The sequence below is a fragment of the Numenius arquata genome, chromosome 18 (assembly GCF_964106895.1).
Source record: "Numenius arquata chromosome 18, bNumArq3.hap1.1, whole genome shotgun sequence".
In the NCBI taxonomy this organism is placed as follows: domain Eukaryota; kingdom Metazoa; phylum Chordata; class Aves; order Charadriiformes; family Scolopacidae; genus Numenius; species Numenius arquata.
The window spans coordinates 10,994,633-11,014,898 of record NC_133593.1 but is presented as its reverse complement, the minus strand read 5'-3'; the positions used below and the strand labels follow the sequence as shown (position 1 = coordinate 11,014,898).

General features: G+C 44.5%; 1 protein-coding gene across 3 annotated transcripts in view; it reads left to right on the top strand.

The window, feature by feature from the left end:
• Positions 1 to 20,266, top strand: part of ACACA (acetyl-CoA carboxylase alpha) — a 124,361-nt gene that overhangs the window by 36,201 nt on the left and 67,894 nt on the right. For 2 of the 3 annotated variants that reach the window (XM_074160462.1, XM_074160461.1), the window contains 8 exons: positions 3,594 to 3,707; positions 5,254 to 5,367; positions 5,935 to 6,024; positions 6,286 to 6,404; positions 13,747 to 13,770; positions 16,271 to 16,414; positions 17,028 to 17,124; positions 18,454 to 18,561. In XM_074160462.1, the coding sequence (XP_074016563.1) occupies positions 3,594 to 3,707; positions 5,254 to 5,367; positions 5,935 to 6,024; positions 6,286 to 6,404; positions 13,747 to 13,770; positions 16,271 to 16,414; positions 17,028 to 17,124; positions 18,454 to 18,561 (810 nt within the window). The remainder of the gene's footprint in view (positions 1 to 3,593; positions 3,708 to 5,253; positions 5,368 to 5,934; positions 6,025 to 6,285; positions 6,405 to 13,746; positions 13,771 to 16,270; positions 16,415 to 17,027; positions 17,125 to 18,453; positions 18,562 to 20,266) is intronic. The other variant, XM_074160460.1, reaches the window with a different exon arrangement.

The following is a 20,266-nucleotide window of genomic DNA, read 5'->3' as shown; positions in this document are numbered from 1 at the left end:
ACAGATGTAGATCCCACCCTAGAAATACAAATGAATCCTCATGCCAGTACCTGGCATCACCTTCTCAGGTTCTTCTGGCTTGTTACTCCATGAAAAATCTCAGTTCTCATTAACTTCAGTCCCACTCTAATGGGTTAAACTCCCAGTAAATTACATTCCCAGGAAAAATAATTAAAAAACAACAATTGAGTCCTGTCTCTTTTTTTCCTGTTTCCTAAAAAGCCTCAAGAAATCCTTGTCCCACATAATGCTTTGAAGCAGAATGAATGCCTACTTTCCTCAAGGCAGGATGGATTTAGCTATGACATGATTTTCAACACACTAGAGTTGGGTATCCTGCTTTTTAAGAGGCTAATTACAATACTATCTCTCTCTCTCCCCCTTGCATTTCTTTTTTTTTTTTTTTTTTCTACAACCATAATGTGCTCTGTTACTGCCAAAAATATGTCCAAAGTAGCCATCCACAAAATAACTCTCAAAAGCAGAAAGAGAGTCATAATTGTCCTAGGCTGAGGCTGGGTTTCTTTAATTCTAATTTGTAAGATATAAGGACCCCGGCATTCTTTCTTTCTGGCTCTCCTTTTTTCCCTTTTTTCTTTTTTTTTTTTTTTTTTTTTTTTTTGCCTTTCCCTTTTTGGTGTGTGGTGTGATTGTAAGTAACGCTTGCCTTAAGAATCTCATTATTTGAACACGGAGCCATATTTCCTCTGAGAATTCTGGAGTAGCTTTGAGCCGGGGCTGTTCATTTCTCAAGTAATCATGCTGGCGTGATGGAGAGAGAAAATGGCAGCTGTTCGCAGCTCAGGCCTTCAATTTTCTTCAGAGTCCAGTCACTCAAGTGTGTAATTACACGGGGGTGCCGGGGAGGCGTTAGGCCTTGTCAGGGAGCTGGTTTGAGGCTTTGCTCGCTGCCTTTGCCAATCAGTGCAGGCAAAAGCCAGCGCGGCCCCAGCTACCTGCTTTATGTTGTTGTTGTCATCCTGATTATTTCTTGCTAAAATGGGACTGAAACTTTTTGTCTAGTTTTTCACCTCCGTGCCAGCCGTCGTCTTGGAGGCAGGGCCTTGCTGTGTCCCCGTGTTGGCCGGCACAATGTCCGTCTGAGGGGCGTGCTGGGAGAGGGGGAATGCAGGGGAACATCGAAGAGTTTTCCTTTTTCCTTCCTGGGTGGTCATTCTTTCCACCGCTGCCAGTTATTTCATCCCAAGTAAAGGCTGACATTCCCCTTCGCTAGAACTTAAAACCTCCTGGAGAGACCGTGCTGCAGGTGGTGGAAGAACAGCCAGTGGCTAGTCCGTGACCCGGCCGCCATTTTCATGGCCTCTGCCGGCGCGGGGCCCCAGGCCTTGTCACACCAACGGGGCATCTCAGGGATGTCTCGGATCAAGACGTGGCGGGGGCTCAGGAGGGACAACAGTGTCATCTGTGGCAGAGCTTGGGATTGCCGTCTGCTGAGGTACAGCTCACGCCATTAACCAAAAGACCCTCCTTCCTCCTCCTTCCGACTCGCATTACTCTCCATGTCTGAGGGACCCCGTGGCGCGTTTGGCGTAATGATGGTGAAGGCGGTGGCATTTTATGGGTTGCCAGGCTATTTATGTGGGATGGTTTAAGTTTGCCCTCCAAGGGAAAACGTCATGTCAAAATACCTTGGTGTTTGTGTTGCTGTTATTGATGTATCCCTAGGAATCCGTTATTAACAAGGGGCTCTGAGGATGGCTTTACTAATAGTGTTATGCTGCCATCACTCACCTTTTTTAGCTAGCAGGCATTTAAGGCAGGATGGGAACTACTTCATCCTTCATATATTTGTTGAAATCGAGTGTGACTTGAAGTTGTATGTTCATTTTATGTACTTAACTGACTGTTGTATGCACATCCCAGCCTTAACCGGACAGAATCCCTTTTAGCATGGCAGATGTCCTGTGTCCTGTTGGAATTTTGTTACCTTGAGCAGTAAGATAACATTATAACACCCAGGAATTTGTATTTCAAATAAGACAGAGGTAGTTCTTGAGTTATTCACTGAGAATTCACACAGTGACCTGGAGTGGATAAATTTACAGACCTTTCTTTGAGAACAACCATTGTAGTGTTTGCTGGCCCAAGACTGGTTCGTAGGGGGCAACAATCTATTAAGAGTTAGTAGCTTAGATTTTTTTTAATCAATCAGACTTGATTTGACTGTGGTCCCTCTCCCCAAGGGATGTAGGCCATCATTCCTAGAGATGGCATCATGCTTGAGTGGGGTCGGAGAGAAAGGGGTCAAGAGCAATATGGGGGAAAAGCTATTTAGCTTTGGAATCGCATGTAATCTGAGCTGTTATTTGTTTGTCAGTCTATGGGACTTGTTTTATTTATTTTTTGGTTTTTTACTTTATTTTCCCTGACAGACTTAACAGTAACCTGCTGCACTGAGTTTTCCCTTTTTCCCCTTTCTCTTTCTTGGATCTTCAAAGGGCCTTTTCTGGACTGTATGTGTAGAAAAATCTCTTAAAACTTTAAGGCAGCAGCTCTCTTTCCTGTGGCAAATCCCTGTTTCATCTCACATTTTCCTCCTATGATTCATTTACCAAGAGAAAAACAGTTAAGTGCTGCATAGAAGAAACATGTTAGAGGCTCCTAGAGGGTTTCCAGCTTGGGGAGTGGGACGGAAGAGGCTCACAAGCCATTGTGAGTTGTTGAAGACTGGGATTATTCATGGGAATTGAAACTATTTTTGGAAGAAAGTGTGCGTGAGAGTGCACCTCCTCTGCTCAGAAAACAAAACAGATCAAAGTCTTTACTGTTGGCATTTTTTTGAATGCCTGAATCCAAAAGAGTTTTGAAACAGCATTAACACTGAAAATTATGCTGTTTATTGTTTGATCCAGCCAATTTAGACAGGAAAGTAAGCTGGTGATCATCTTCAGAACCAGGATTTTCTGATTTGGAAGAAATACGGAGTCAGCCTTGTACTGTGGCAGGAAACACATGATATCATTTCTGGTTTTAGTTAGCTTTGCTTAGCTGCATTAGAGGAATGACAGGATCTTTTTCTTCTGGGGTTGCTGAAGTTGTACAATGTGGTTGGTTTGTGGTTGTGGAGTTGCGAGGGTTTTTTTGGTTTTGAGGTGTTAAACTCTTTCTGTTTGGTCACCTTTCATGGTGAAAATTTGCTAATCTTTGCATGCTACATAAGACATTTCACTACAATTAAATGTCCTCTGAATTTTGCATTGCTGCTGGGGGGGAATTCTGGTACAAAGCTGAAATTGGGTAATGGGGGAATGTTTTACATGAGTCTGTCTGACAAGTCAGGATTTGTCATGTGTTTGGATGCCAAAACACATGCTAGAAATAAGAAAATGGGTGATGATACCAGTTCCTTCTTTCCTCTGTAGCTTTATTTATACATGTAAATTTATTGAAAACCTAATATTCATACCCTTGTCAGCACAGAATTGCAGAATAATTTAGACAGGGACCTCTAGAGGTGTTGTGGTCCAGAACCTGAGTGCGTGTGTGTGTGTATTTCAGGTTTAAACCCTTTGTAGGAGGACAGAAGATGGTTTTCCTCTGTTCTAAACATTTCTAATTCTCTTTATTTTTAGGACCAGCTCTGTGGCCGTGACCCCACCTTGACGGATGAGCTGATTAATATTCTGACAGAGCTGACCCAGCTCAGCAAGACGACCAACGCCAAGGTGGCCCTGCGAGCACGGCAGGTATGGGCACGTGGTCGGCAACCCCAGCTGTCCCTGCGAGAGACAGACCGCGCCACTGCTGATGGGATCAATACCCTTGCTCTTTTGGAAAGTCTATCTCTCTCCATGTTTATTTTGATTACTATGCAAATGTGAAGAGTAGATTACCATGAGCAATGCTTTAACAATGAAGCTAATTAACCAGTGATTAACCATAGTGACAGTCTAACAAAGATTGCAGTGGATTCCCAGTCGCTGTAAAATTTAAAGTTAAGATTACATTCCTTTGTCCCTGCTCCTCCAAAAACTTTTGTCTGGCTCAAATAGGAGTTAATTAAGAATAGGCTATGGTTTGTGTGGTAGTGGAAGTTGAAATACATGGTCTCTCTGGTTCCTTCTGACTTTATAGTCTGTGAACCTGACAAGCACAGGCTGCCTGGAGTGTGCAGGCAGCTCTACAGTGAACAGCCAGGGCACGCCATCCGGGTTCATCAGCTCCCTTAGAGCTGCGAATCCGTGTGTGCAGAGAACGGGGAGAGAAATCTACACAGGAACCGAATGTTCTTTCCAGCTGCTAAGGAATTATTGCAAAGAATTATGTTGGTCTTTTGCAGGGTTTCTTCTAACTTTTGAGTCATGTTTTATCAATTTCTTTTTAATCTGAAAATAATTGGAGAAACTCTAGATACTGTCAATTCCAAGAGTCTCGTACAGATAATAATTTGAATGCCAGATCTCCACCTGGATATTATTGTGAGCTTCCTCTTTAGTCTGTAGCCAGGCAGGAGCAAGAGGGCACAATCGTTTCATGATAATGCTAACCCTGTAGTCCGATCACTTCTCTCACTCCACAGCCCCTATCTCCATTCTAAAAGTCTTCAGCAGGAAAGCTGACACTTTGGGGTTCTCTCCTTTTATTTCAGAGCTTGACTGTTGAAAATGAATGGGGCGTTTGAAGCTGCTCAGTGACCTTATGTTTCCTTCAGGATTGTATTTGTGTCCTTGAACCGTTCAGTTATTGAACCTCTCAGCAGCATGCTGGGGATGGGGCTGCAGTCCTTGCCTGTGTCTTTATGTTGCTCTTTCACTTCATTTTCCCCTGCAAGCTGCTTCCCCTTCCCATCTCCCTATCCTTCATGTTGGGCATTTAATACCTGGCACTAGTGTCTCTTGCTTCCTCTGCTGGGAAGCTGTGCGAGGCGGTCTCCGTCGCTGGCCTCCCCACAGCTGCTGCCTGCCAGCCCTGCTTTCCAATTAACAGCCGGTCAGGCAATCCCCAGGACTAGCAGCTCTGCGGTGCTAAATCACATGCACTGATGGAACTTGATTGAAGCTGTTCCTTTTCTCCATGGGGAATTGCCAATAATACAAACTGAGCAGATACACAAATGAGGCTGGGGAGGGGAGAGAGTTTGCAGCATTACCCGGGTGCCACAGAATTCACAGGAGAAACCAGTCACCTCTTCTGGGATGGAGCAGACTATGGCTGCCTCGGAGGTAACAGCCTCCTGCCGACGGCCTAGCAGAGCTCCTTTCACGGACACTCCTTGTGTTTGCTCTTGACCAGGTTCTCATCGCTTCCCATTTGCCATCCTACGAGCTGCGTCACAACCAGGTGGAGTCCATCTTCCTGTCCGCCATTGACATGTACGGCCACCAGTTCTGCATTGAGAACCTGCAGGTATCTACCAGACTTCTGTCCTTGGTTCCCTGCTTCCTTCTCACTGAGCTTAATGTAATGTCTCTGTATTAAGTCTCACCTGTAGTCCCAAGGTCCTACACCGGTATCAGAATGACCTCATCGCAGTCTGCACCTTCCTCAAGGAGGGCAATGGAGAAGGGAGGTGCTGATCTCTACCTGGTCACCAGTGTTAGGACATGAGGAAAAGGTTCTTCACTGAGAGAGTGGTTGGTCACTGCAACAGGCTGCTTCAGGGAAACGGTCACAGCACCGTTTAGTAGAGTTCAGGCAGCATCTGGGTATCGCTCTTAGTCATATGGTTTAGTTTTAGGGAGTCCTGCGATGAGCAGGGGGTTGGACTCGATGATCCTTGAGTTCCTTCCAACCTGAGATGTTCTATGATTCTATGATTTAATATAAAAAGGTCATAATCCTTGATGAGCAACAGGAAAAGCATGGAAATCAGAACTAGTCAGGCTTGATGTGGGGGGGTTTGCATTTTTTGCCTGACCCTGTTTGCAAGACAGGCAGTTCTCTTTTAAAACTGCTTAATGTCATCTCTTCTAGAAACTCATCTTGTCAGAGACATCCATCTTTGATGTCCTACCGAACTTTTTTTACCACAGTAATCAGGTGGTACGAATGGCAGCTTTGGAGGTAAGTTTAGTACCATTGAAAAAAAAAAATATTATTTTTTCTGTTTTTTGTTTTGGGCTTTTTTGATTTGTTGATGGCTGTATCCTGCCAGAGTGGCTTTCCTCAATAACTTTAAATTCTGGTTGAATTAGTTTTATCTACTCATTTGGAGCTATCTATTTGGGTTTTAATGTTCTTGAAGTCTCTGGTATATTATTTGTCTGCTTTCTCTCTTTTTGCTTGTTTAGCACAGTTAAACTGATTGACTTTCCCTCTCACCAGGTGTACGTTCGAAGGGCATATATTGCCTATGAGCTAAACAGTGTCCAGCATCGCCAGCTGAAGGATAACACCTGTGTGGTGGAGTTCCAGTTCATGCTACCCACCTCCCACCCCAACAGGTCAGATCACGGGTTCAGCTGCCTTTGGAATCAGAGGTTTATGAGGGGCTACAGCCTGTCTTGGCAAAGAAAACTTGCCATAGAATTGGTAGAGAAAGGGAGAGTCCCCGTGCCTCAAATAAGCACAAATTATTTAAGATGAAACCCTACATTACCCAGTTCCTTCTCCGAAGTTATTTAAACCCTCAGGAGCTCTGGGTAATCATTTCTGCAGTTTGAATTCATTTAAATATGATACCGTTTTCATGTATTTTCTGGTTTTTAAGTTCAGATTGAGCAGTAACTTTCCTCTAGAACTTCAGTTCTAGCTGAATCCCAAGCCTTCCAAGAGACACAATTCCAGAGAGAATAATCAATTACTTGGAATTTTACTAAGGAACAGCCAAACAGTCCCTGACCCCTTCCTGCAGCGCTCCCCTGCCAGCCCTTTGCAACACTTTGCCTTTGGCTCTACTTTCAAACCCGGCTTTACTGAATAAGGTGACCAAGATGCATATATGAATGTATTTTATATAGAAATGCTAGAGTTGAAATACTTTGGCTTTGAGTCAGGATTTTTCAGAACATTTTTCTCACGGCTGCAACCAAAAGCCCCAGCTCTTCGCTGCCCTGTCTGATAGACGAAGGGTCGCATCTCCTAGTGTGGGCTAAGATAATTTTTTTAAAAAAACCCAAAGAAAGTTGATTATTAGGCCTTCCTCAGCAGCTGCCAGGTTAGTCAGTTCCCGTGTTTTTTTCATTTGCGATAGGAACTCCGGAGGGTATTTTATTTTTGTCCCAGGCAGGGGAGAAGGTGCTGGAGCCAAAGGCGCAGTGAGTCTCCGTGGCCGCCGGGTGCCACTGTTGATCTGTGCTGGTTTGGCAGTATGGTACCCGTGCTATTTTTCTCCTTTGTTTCCAAACATCTTTTTTCCTTATTTTATTTTTGGTGGGGCTGGGCAATGGGGCCCAGTCTCGCTTCATTGGGAATCCATCAGTACATTTTATGAAATGGTTTTCAGAATCTGGTTTGCTAGAAATGAATGACTGTCCTCAACAAGCAGCACAAAACACTCCTGATACAAATGGGACATGCATTTGGTCTCATCTGTTTCCTACGTTTCTAGAATATTTGTAAATAATTGCATACTATTTTTAGTACCCCTTTATAATTCTCTCTCCCTCCCCACCCCCCCCATTCTTTCTCCATTTCTTCTCTTTGCCGATCTCTCAGTTATCTCTGTTGCTTGGGGGTTGGTTGGCCTGCCCATGCTGACCACTGCTCTATTACCATGTGCAAGCTTAATTGGACAAGGTCAGCTGGCAGAGGAGAACTGTTACCTGCTTGGGGAACAGCTTCTTTGTCCTGAAATCTCCTCTCCCCTTTATGCTGAATTTGCTGGGGGCAACGCTCTGAAGCTCAGTTCTGCTCCTCAACCATCGGTGCTGCTGATGGTTGACTTGAAAACGCATCGCAGTCCTTGCGCAGAGGCTTGGGGACAAATTCACTGCCTGTATAAGCAGGTTCGGTTCCTTTGAGTTGCACCCCCCTCTGTTAGTGATGAATTTGGCTCCTGTTGCTTGATGCAGGTTCTTGAGGTGTGTACCTATCTGTGTGGCTGTTGTGGGGCTGGGGGCTGAAGCACAGCCGGTAGCAGGACACCGAGGGGCTTAAGTTAGCACCGTGTGTGTGGATTTAAGGTATCTGTAAAGGCAAACCTTATGGTAAGCCCAAGACATAGGAATCTCAAAACTCTGACATTGTCTTGCTTAAGTCTTCTTTGTTGTTTTTGACCATGTTCTACGTCCATTGTATGTTTTTCTGTACCTTCTGTAGCATGAACTTTTGGACTGAAAAGCTAAAAATGCATTCCAAAGACAAACCCCCAAGCAAAGCGCTCCTTGAGGCCCTGCAGGGTTGGGTCCTGGTGAACCAGGAGTGGATACCAGAGAGCCCTTGCGAGAGCATTCTCTTTTGGAGCTGGTGTTAGTTGTGTGATACCACACATTTTTCAGCACTTTATCAGACATTTTTAAGCCCTGGCCCCTTTTGTGTTTGATTTCTGTGAAGATTTAAGGCCCTGAATTTTACTGGAGCAAATATTCATGTAGAGAAAATTGCAAACTGATAATGGTTGCTGTATTTAAATTCTTTGTTGCTGGTGTTTAACCCTGCTAGGCCTTTACTTAATTGTAACAGAAACAATCACAGCCACTACTTCTGATCTGACTAATCACAGCCAGGCACTCAGACTTTGTATTTTTGACCACTGAAAGATTGCCATCAGCTGCCCAGAGGAAAGCTTTCCATGGAAGCAAAGAGGAAAGAAGAACTGTTAAATCTGCTAACAAAGTCATAGAAATGCAACCTGTTCCTGGTGCGTTTTGTGGGCAGACACTGGTTTGGAAATGATTTGTTTAAATTAATAGAAAACATCCTGTTGTAAGGATCCCTGCTGATCCCGATTACAAGGGTAAGACACAGGGAGAAAAACTGCTTATAATTGAAACCATAGAGGGCTTTGTAGATGAAACCCAGCATTCCATATTGCCCGGCGCAAGGCAAATGAAGAGGACAGTGGTACCATCTGGTGCCTCTTGCAGTAAATGGAGTTTGCGAGCCCTCTCTGAGTAGAGGGCGTTGGTGTAATTCCAGTCTGGAGGCAGCAGTAGAAGGGGATCTCCGGGATGCTGATGGCTCCGTGCTGCAGCAGGGTACCGCAAACACACGCTTCTGTGCAGAGCCCCTCGCCTCCGGATAACCTGCCTCTCTCACTCCTCCAGAGTTCCTGGGGAGAAAAGATGTGAGAAAGAAATGAGCCCTGTTCTGAGCTGTTCTTTGCTTCCCTCTTGTTCAGACTGCCCTGCTGAGATGGGAAGCTGGTGGAATATTGACTGGTGTTTAGAGAGTTCAGCTCCCTTTGTGAGAATGGCAAGGCAGGTGACAGACACTGAAAGGCCTTTCTTAGGTGTTCAGCACATGAAACAGTGCTTGCCTAATCTTAGCTTAAAATCTTCTGTTCAAAGAAACATTGTGTGTCTAGTATAGGGAGAGGGAATTATAGTGCTTTTTCAACAGGAGAAGTTTTTTTTTTTTTTCTAATAATCCCCCTCTCCTCTCCTGCTTTCGAACAGCCTTTCTTATGTTTGAAGCTGTAAGGTTTAAATTAAACGGGGACATTGTCTGCTGTCGGCAGCTTTTGGAGCCTGCTGCAGAGTCGTGCTGCTGCACTGCTCCTCCCAAAGCATCCCCTTTTCTCCGGCTGGCTGCATCCCCCAGCCAGGTTCTTCAGCTGCTCTCTTGGTCTTTCCTTCCCCAGTAGGAGACGTGCTGGAGGATTGGAAGGGAAAAACTCAGAGGTAAATGTCTTCCCACAAAACAGATCCCTCTTTTATTCGGAGATAAATGTGTTCCCTCTGTCAGATGCTAAGACAATTGCTGACAAGGGTGACTTAGAGATGCTGGATATATCTTTATTCTGAGGTATGACAATGATACCACAGGTCTCCTGAGTATGTTGAGCCCCAAAGGAAATTGAAGTAGCCTGTTTTGCTCACTCTGACGCCTTGGCCATGCCTTCCCGATCCATCTGTGCACTGAGCCCGTGCCTGCCTTCTGTCCCATGTGCCACCCCTGGCCTTGAGGTGTCCTGGGGAGTCTTAAGTCAGGATGTGCCGTTGGAAGGTGGAAGTGAAGGAAGGGTTTAGCACTGCAGATTAAGGCTTTAGGTGTTGATAATTGCCTTAGTTAGCTCTAAAGCAAGTTTTACTTTTGAAACTTGATAAAGAAGGTGTCTGATACCAACCAACCCTACTTGCATTTGGAGCTGGAATACCCACAACTCGGCAAATGTGGACATACAGGCAAATGCCTGCCTTAGACTTGTCCAGGTTGAATTCATTCTTGGGACTGCATCCTCCTGTCCATGATGCTTCCAAGGCTAGAATTCAAGTCTAGTCGTTAGATGCTTTGTATTTCCCAGGGTATCAGTATAAATGTCTGAACTATTTTGTGCTTGGTTTTGCCCAGTATCTCCTCTTTCTGTGCTTGTGAATGTTTGTTGACGCCCTACTTGGACTTTGATGTTGCTGAATTCCAGGCTTAAGAGTGGTGCATGATCCCTCCTTTGCTGTCTCTTGATGTTTTATCATCTATGGAGTATTTTGGTTCTTCTTTTGTGTCAGCCTCTTCCTTAGCTTACAGGTAGAAACCATTTTGAAGGCTGAAAGCCAAATTAAATAGTGCTGTTTCCAAACAGTGCTTTTTACACAGGAGTAAGAAACCAAAATTTGCTTATACTTAGAGCAGTGTTTATAGGTTTCCCTCCTGCTATCATTTTACAAGGATATACTCAGAAGATTTGAATTTCTGACAAAATGGAAGCGTTTTCTATGGACTAAAGCAGTTGCTAAAACAGCCTCTTGCATCAGTCTTTGGATTGCTGCTTTTTGTGCTGCTTTGGACTCACCGTACGAGCCTGGAGCCCCGAGTGTAGAACTCGTAGTGTATCATTAGGTAGCCCGAGGTCCCCTCCTTGTTGCGGGAGACTGGCTGATAGCGGGAGGGAGGAGGGGAAAATGATTCCAGGACACCTGTAAATCCCTGCAGTTCCGTGCCGAGGGTTTGATGTTAATTAGACAGCAGGCAGCGGTAATGTGTTGCAGTTCCCTTGGCTTGCCTGTTTCAGAAAGGGCAAAATCTTCCAACAGAGCAAAGAAGGGGCTGTTGAAGGGGCAGCAAACTGAATGGAACGACGATAATTTTATGCAAATTGGACTTCAGTAGCAGATTCAGCTTGGCTGAATCACAGAGGGAGCAGAAGAATAAGGAAAGAAAGAGGGAGAGGAAAAACCCAATCAAAATGTATGGTTTGAGGCATGTTTCACAGCCTTCTGTTTAGATTCTTCTACAGAAATGAAGAAACATAAGAGGAATGCCACTGGTCACAGCCAGTGGAATTGCTCTTTCTCCTGTGGTACTGCTGTTAATAACTACAAGTGGGTTATTCAGCCGACCTCTGCTGATTCCGCTTTGCTGCCTGATTTCAAAAGCTTTGCCCTGCGCTGGCACTCAATCACAGCTTGATAGAACCAGTGGCGCTTTGCATGCATCGCCAGCATTTTCATAGGGGAACGCTCTTGTTTCAAAAATGAACGGGAGGGGCACGGGGAAACAAATCCAGATTTAACCAGGAGGTGCAGGGGGGAGCCAAGGAGACTTTTTTGTTTGCTTGAGCAGAAGGAATAATTGTAGCAGTAGAGCATCCATTGGGTATGGAGCAGATTCCTGGTGAGATCAGCTTCCCCAGTCAAGAAGGGTCTTTTTAAAAGTTCAAAGGAGACGGGGAGAGGGGCTGGGGCTGGTGTGGCGAGAAGGTTTCTGATCCTGTGATCACCTCCGTGGAGCTGGCTGTGGAGAACGCTGCCGTGGTCCTGCTCGTGGGTGGACATTGCTGTAAGGCCGAGCCAGCTGCCTCGTGGTGGTGTTTTTATTTGTCAGAGCAGCAGAGAATATCCTTTCACAAGGCCCAATTGTGCTGCAAATATCCAATCTTTACCTCTTAGAGCATTTCAGTGACAACTGAGAATCCAGCTCCCGTTAGGAAGAAGCCCTCCTCAGCTCTGGTGACCTGTAGCTGCAAAGCCAGCCCCATGGTGTGCAGAGTGAAGACCATTCCTCCCTTCCTTTCTGAGATCTCCAGCCGCTGGGTCTTCTCTTTCCTCATTGTGATTCTCGCCATAATCTCTTCAGCTCCGTGCTGAGCGGCTGGGGAACAGTTCCTGGAGCAAGGCAACAGGGTGCCCTTTTTGAGACAGAAAGGAACATTTATTATGCTGGGGTTTTTTTTCTGTCTGTTTTCTGAAAGTGTTCCAGTGACCGCGGCACAAGTGTACCAGGTGTAGGAACTGCCAGTCCTCTCCAGACTGGTTTTTCCAACTGAAGTAGATCACGTGCAGCTTTGCCACCACTTGCCAAGCTTAAAAAAAAAATAAATCTCAACCCCTTGAGGCCTCGTGGCCCTTTCAGTCCTAACCACAGGTTCTGCAGCACAGCGTCTCTCCCCACCACCTCCAGATGAAATACTTGTGTTATTTAGCATTGACAGACACATCTTTAGGCCGTTTTGTGCTTTCTCCTGTGTGGCTTAAGGAGATCATGGGAACTTTTCGTGCCTCTCCCAGTAACGCACCAAACACAGAACCTTGTAGTGAATGTGACTCTGCTGTGACAAAACCAGTTTGAGAACAGGGCCAGGCGCAGTCAGCAGTGTGACCATGGAATTACACTGGTCATTAAGTACCGAGACTTCATGCCCAGCAACCTGGGGTCTGCCCTACAGTCAAGGATGTTAAGAATGTCTGTGGTTTGATGTCCTACAGGTTTCTGCAGGGAAGGGGAGGGTGAATGTCCGGTTACATGCTCCCTGAAGCTTTGCTTTCAGTCTTTTTATGTTTGCTGATCTCTTTGCACAAGCCTCCTGTGCGCATGTATTTTTTTTCAGTTTATCTTTACTATTTGGAATGTCAGATCCCAGCAATTTCTGCATCTTGCTTGCCATAATATGCCACCTTATGCTTTCATGAGCGTAGCTGGCATGGGCTAGACTGTGCTGTTCTTATGCTGGTATGAAAACGTGCCCCTCTCCTCCTTTCTGCCCCGTGTTCATCGCTCAGCCCTGGTCTGCATGTAGAAATGTGAAGAGTTGGAGACTGATGTTATAAAAGGAACTGTAAAATTTTCCTGAAATTAGCCTTAAGTTCTGCTTGTTCTTTTTGGTGTTCAAGGCCATGAATGCTGAAAATGCAAAGTATTAAATGGTGTTTCTGTGTGTGTTTGCTTTATTACTGCGTTGGTGTGGGAGCCAGTGCGGGGGCTGCTGCTTAGCGTAGAGCTTTGGCAATGAGGATTCGGCTTGTTTTCCCGACCCTGTTGCAATATTCCCGGGTGATATGGTCACTTTTTACATCTGTGCTGTTTGCCCTTCTCTCAGGGGGTGCAAACTTCCCTCCTCTGGGCTGGCTCGTGCAGCTCCCCTGGTGTATGCAGAGGGCTCCAAGCGGGTGCGGTAAAAGGTGCTGGAGAAACACAGAGCAGATCCGCTGCCTTTTCCTGGGGTCTGTTATTTGCATGTTCTGTGCATGGCCTGTGCTCGCCCCCATGGCAGCCGTGGCAAGCGAAGTCAGGTGGTGGGTGCCTTCTCAGGGTCAATGAAATCGAATTCTTCCTGATACCTGATGGTTGACAAATTTGGGGGTTAGTCAATTGTAAACTTGTTGCTGGTCTGTGTATCAGCTTGATGATAGTTCTTTATGATGGCTTTCACTAACCAATCTGTAACTAACTGTGGTTGTTTGATTACAGAGGGAACATCCCCACGCTAAACAGGTATGGTACTTGTCATCTTTTAAAATTTGAAAAGAAAGATTAGAAAGAAGTAGCCTAATACTTAATGTTTTAACATGTTTTGTTCTAGTGCCCTTATCTTTACTCGAGAAGCTCTCAAACTTAACTTTTCTTTTTCCTTCCCTTTTCCTCTCCCTTTGTCTAAAACATGTTTTCAGCTTTTCTTTACCCTTTAAAAAAGCTTTGCATGCAGCGATATTTAAAATTCAATTTGCCAGGTGACTCGGCTCATCTGCAGTATGGTACACAGCAAACTTCCAGCCAAACATTGGTTTTAGGGTCTTTTTTTTTTTTTTTGGAACTGGATTCCCAGTTGTTGACCCTCTGGGCAGGGTGTCACAGTGACACGGGCAGTTACTCCTCACTGATAGACCTGTTGCTGCTCTGGTTTCTTGCAGTTAGCTTAGAATTTGTTGAGGCTGTCTCACCTCCCTCACACCATAGATGAATCTACATCTCAAACAGCTGACAGCATGTTTTGTTGTGTTTTGGATGCTATTTTTTCCTCCCGTGTCTCAGTTGAAAAGTATTTCTTGTTTTAAATAATACATGAAAAATGTCTGCTGTCTTTTTGTTTAGTTATTGTTCTGTTGTAAGAAATGTACACCAAGGCGTGTCCTGAAAAATTTTTCTCTTTCAAAATGTGAATACCTATTATTTATTACTGCTTACAAGCCTATTTAGGGGAAAAATAGTAAAAATGGGCTTGAAAATCTCAGGGCTCTTAATCAGAGATGAATTACGGAAACTTAGAGTGACTTTAAACATGGAGAGCTATTAATCAAGCCGATGCTACTTTAGACTTGTTAACAGTACACTTAGAACCATATCACAGTGGTTTTCTGTTCATGGAAGGAAAGAAATCTCAGTGAAGCCGGTAAGTGGCAGTGTCAGTGATCCACAGCGGGGTCCTGACGGTGTGTGACTGGCAGCGGGGCCGTAGCCAGCGTGGCCAGTCCCTGGGTCACCCACTGTGCCGCTGGTGTCTGATCCAGTGTGGTGCTTGAGCATCTTTTTGATTTTACAAGTTGCAAGTCAAGAGTGTGCTGTGCCGAATCGGCTGGGCAGGACAGAGAGGGAACTTCGGCAATGTCTTGCTAAGCCCTGGGAAGAGCGAAGGAAGGGAGAGCACTCCCTGTGCCAGCTTGGCATTCCTGTCTCTGCAGAGCAAGCTCCAAGGTCTCACCATGTTGCAGGGAGCTTTTGAAGTGGGTCCCTCAGTGAATTAAGATGACCCTGTAGCACAGTTCAGAAATTAGAAGTAATTATCGCAGAGAAGGCAAACCCTAATTCTAGTAGCCAGGGAAAGGATGTCTAGTTAGTTGTATGCTTTCTGTTCACTGTGTGAGAAGCTTCCTCTGCTAGTCTTGACTGTAACACTGCGGGTCTTTAAAAAAACATAATAATAATAGCCCAAACCGCAAAATAACACAAACTGCCATAGCAGTTGAACTGTATGAGAACCCAGCGATACTTTAATATACTCAGGACCTTGCCCTCTGCCAGGAAGGAACGCTAACCCTTAGCGAGTGGTGCTCTTGCTTTAAACAGAAGTCTTTTACTCAGTGCTTTCCTCTGGGCTCGTGGGAACCTGTCCCAGTCCTCTTAAATAAGGAATCGGTCCTGTATGACCAGTATGTCCCAGTGCTTGAGCAGCAGGAAGTGTCTGGAGCTCTGCCTTCCTTGTGCCTTAAGATAGATGGGTTCTGTGGCCACCTGCTTGTGTTTAGCAGCTGCAACCTTTTAGCAATCAAAACTGAGCAAAATAAATGAGTAGAGGGAGTTGCAATGTATGGATTTAATTTATGGATTAAATTAGATGAAGGAGCACATTAATTTGGCCAGCAGTTAAAGTGGAAGGCGCTGTTACAGGACTTTATTTAGGGTAGCAATACTAGGGTAAGACTCTAGAAAACCCTGTTTTCAGTATAGAATTTTAGAGAGGTCACTGTACCACACTGCATTTGAGGAGCATAATTTATGGTATGACCAGAAAAATTGTGGAAGCAATAAGATGATACAGCTTGGTACACTTCAACTTAATTTGTAAAAAATTATTAAATCTTTAAAGTGTCAAAGCTTAGAATTATTGCTGTTTATCACAGTATTCCACCTGTACAGCAAAATATACATACAGGAGGAAAAATATGTTCAGCTTTGCATAGTCATAATTCACTTGTCATTGCAAGAGATTCCGTAAGAAATAATTGTTTTAAAGGGTTAGAACATTATTTATTAACTCTTTTAACTGTTCTTGTACATTGGGACATCCAGGTAAGGGCATTAATGGCACCAGAGACTGGAGAGAACAGCACAGCAGGTCTGGTGTGCTGGAGAATCTAATAAATCATGCAATAATTCTATTGAATAAATGGCCACGCTTCAAGTGGTCAAAGCATACGCACATGCACACATCTTTTTCCAGTGATATTCTCCTCTCCCTTGTCCCTACTAACTGTGATCTTATTGAATTGCCGTTTAGAATGTCCTTCTCTTCCAACCTCAACCACTATGGGATGGTCCATGTAGCAAGCGTGACTGACGTGCTGCTGGACAATTCCTTCACCCCGCCGTGCCAGCGGATGGGAGGGATGGTCTCCTTCCGCACCTTCGAAGATTTTGTCAGGTATGTGGGGAAGGGTGATGCTTGTTTGTGTTGCCAGCTCCCTAGCTGGGCCCAAACGGAACTGGAAAAAATCTTTGCCTTGTCTGGAGTTAGGTTTAAACTGGTCCTCAGCTTGTTTGCTGAGTTTCTGGAGTTTCAGGTGGAAGTTTTGTTTGGATCCCCTTCTCTGTCTCCTTGAGATAAGTGAGAGTTTCAGCCTGCTGTCAGAGCAGTTTGCAGCCAGAAGGATCAGCATCTGGAATTTCTGCTGATTGGAGACCATTTGCAAATGTGCTGATTTCTTCTAATGCTCGTTTCACGGATATAGACGTGGGAGATGTGTTCTTTATGCTTTCAACCTTCTAGGGGTGGCCAAAAAAACCCCAGCAGAGCCCATAGCAGTCGTGAGGGTCTGTGTAAGATCTCTGACAAATATTAGAAGATCCAGGCTTTGCTTTGATTTGAGGGGTGGAGGAGGTATTGCCTCCTCCTCTTTGGAGTATCAGAGCTGCAAAGGGAAGGAGTCCTTTCTTCTCCCCTCCTTAGCAGCATGATTTGTGGCTTTCCGTGCTCTGTGCTTTCAGTGGGCCAGCAGCAGCGTGTTGGTGACTAATCCTTCTCTGGTGCATTTCAGAATCTTTGATGAAGTGATGGGTTGCTTCTGCGACTCTCCTCCCCAGAGCCCAACCTTCCCTGAAGCTGGCCATGCTTCCCTGTATGATGAAGACAAGGTACAGTAGTTTTTTTTCTCTTGAGATTGCTCTTGGGTTGAAAATAGGAGGTGTGCAGAATGCCGCAGTGACTGTAGGCTAGATACTTTTCACTAGTTCGAGTGCTGGAAGCAGGAGTTAAGAGCTTGATGTATTTATGTATGTGATTTGTTTGCTTGTTCCCCAGCAGGTGATTCAAAGCAGGTGGCCGTTTTCTGCCTCTGTTCTAAAACTACGGCTAAGTCTCTTACTCTTCATGTAAATTTAGTTTGTAGCTTTTAACACCAGTAGAATTACTGGATCCACAGCAGCGTAACTGAGAGTTAGACCCACGATTAAGTTTCCAGACCTTCTCTGTGCATCAGGGTGTTCAACTGTGTATGCAGCTGCGTTCACCTCAAGTCTGATTTGCCTTATTTTCTGTCTTACACCCTTCCTAGTAATGTTACATTCTGATTCTTCCCTCTGTTCTAGCCCTTAGAATTGTATTTAGGGGGAAAAAATGAGAGGAACCCCTCAATTTTTGCACTAATGTGGGGAAGAGGTGCAGAGGAAGGAGATGGTTTATAATTCTTAGTGACACAGGACCAGTTTCCCTTACAGACACCAGTAGCTGCTCTTCTGTTCTGTCCTGCCCCCAACAGGGGAATCTCTGTTGGAATAATCTGTGTCTAGAACAGGGCTTGGTTTTAAACCGATCCAATTGATCTCCATGTGTGTAAGTGCTGCAGCTTTGTTCCAGAATGCTTCCGTCAGCCTTAATGTCCCCAGATCTCTCTCTTCACCTCCCCTCACCTCACCAAGGATAATTTCCTCTTCATACCCAGTTTTCACACTTAACCGCAAGCTCTTCAGTGCTAAATTTGTCATTTCTCAGAGCTCTAATCTAATCGATGCCTCCACGTTATTTCATTTTGTTGTAGATATGAAAACACACATTCTTCTGCTCCTACACTTTGAATTTGCTTAATTTCATTACCTTTCTTGATGCCAAAGTCCTCTGATGTCCTGGCTGTACTGCACTGTGTACAGAGAGGACCTGACCCCACGTTCTTCCTGCATCCAAATGAAGCACGCTTTGTTTGCCAGATCAGATGTCACCAACAGAACTGGATTCTCCAAATGAAGCTCCTCTTTTCTCTTTGTGGACATTAACTCTGAAACTGCAAGTTTCTGAAGCTGCTTGGTCAAGGATTTCCCTCGTGGTTTTCCTTGGTTTACAGCTTGCTCTGCTGAGGTCGTTTTCCCTAAGGCATCTGTGTTTTAGAGTTGTATTTAGGGAGCCTCTTTTGAGAATGTACAGGTGTTGTTAACTGTTTATTTATGGGGAATATTTTCTTTAAATTACAGACTGCCCGCGAGGAGCCCATTCACATCCTTAATGTTGCTATTAAGACAGACAGTGATGTGGACGATGACGGGCTGGCAGCCATGTTCAGAGAGTTCACACAAAGCAAGGTAAGGTGCCTTGATTCTCTGTCTGGAGCTGTGTGATTGTGCAGGACAGTTCTGGCTGCTTTGGGAAAAGTCAGTATGTTCCTCAGGTTTTTGTTTGTTTCAAAACAAATGAATGCAACAGTTACATCCTTAATTTATCCCATCTAAAACCTTATGACTTCTTTGGCTGACTGTAGCTGCACCTCTCTGAAGCCTCCAGGTTATTGTTTCTCTTTGCAGTGCATTCTAATCCATCACGTCAGGACTTTCTTCCCTTAAATATTAGATAGGGTAAAAGACCTTTAAGGTTTTAAGCGCCTCAGGTCAATCTTCCATATCTATCTCCAGGTGCTCTGAAAGAATGTGCTGTCCCTCCCTGGTGGTAATGTGAATAGAGTCAGTCAATTGTTATCCCAGTTCTTGTATGAGTAACAGCGGCATGGAAAGTGACATTAAAATGGCCTGAATCTTCTATATCATGGTAGTTTTAATGCAATTAAGATTTTTTCTCGTTGTTGCCGCAATGGAGCATCCACCTAGAGTGATACTGCACCAGGTGGAGTTGATTTGGTGTGTTCTGTTGCTCCCGCGTAAGTCTGGGATATGCTTTAGAGTACCAAATGTGAGTCTGTGGTCACTGGTGAGAAAACATAGTTTGGGGACAGCCTCCTCGTGTCCCCTCTGCGGTCTGCCTGCACTTGCTTTTCTGGTTGGTGTGAAGCCTGTGGATGTGAGCCGCCCGTCAGGGACTCACTGGGGCTCGCTGCATCTGTGGTACCCGCAGTGGCTGTGGGAGACCGAGCCAGTGGTTTCCAGCTTCTCTTCCCAGTGTGGGAGGTGGTGATACATTCTGCAGAAATGAGGGGGTTCCAAAGTGGGGCTGGTATCCACGTGGCTTCAGCAGCTTCCTGTCTCTTTAAGCAAAGAAAATAATCAAACATAAAAATTAAAACTACTTCTGCTTTTCATCTGCTTGATCATGCTCCAGGCGTTTTATGGGAGGGGATAAAAGGAAAGAAATAATAAAAAAAAAAATTCCAAAACGCATTAAACTATCAAATAGGTTGATCCAAATTGTCCAAATAATCTTCTAGTCCCAGCATGTTGTGTGTGTTTTTTTTAATAGAAATTAGGATCATATACTTGTAAATGACTTGTGGAGGAGATTGAGGCAGTCAGTGTAAATGGAGTTTCTCCAGGTGCTGATGGCTAATCGCTCTGTAATAGCTCTGGACTTGCTGTGAGATCCACATTATTACGATGTAATCAGAATCCTGTTGCTATGCTGTTATTGTCTGCCACTTGTGGAATTTTAAAAGCAATAACAATTTTTGCTTTTTAAATCATGGCATTATTAAAGTTATTTTCTTCCTCTTGCCATGAATACAGTCACTGATGCTCATTTTCAAAGGGCTTAACCTTAGTAAAACATTTCAGTCTGTGCTGAAAGGGGTTGTTTTGTTCCTGGTCTAGCTGAGTTCTTGGTTCTTTTTTTTGTTGTTCTTTTTTTTTCCTCTTTGCTTTTAAATTGGAAAAAGGAGGAGAAAGGAAAAAGTTTTTAGAAAGAGGAGCAGAATTATGAGATCTTAACACTTGGAAAGATCAGGGGTGTGGGAAATACTGATTGTGAACGTGGCTCAGTGGGATTTGATAAAGAAGCAAACAATGGATATTCTCTCATCAATTTGAAAAAACTAAATAACATTATTTATCACTTTCATGATAT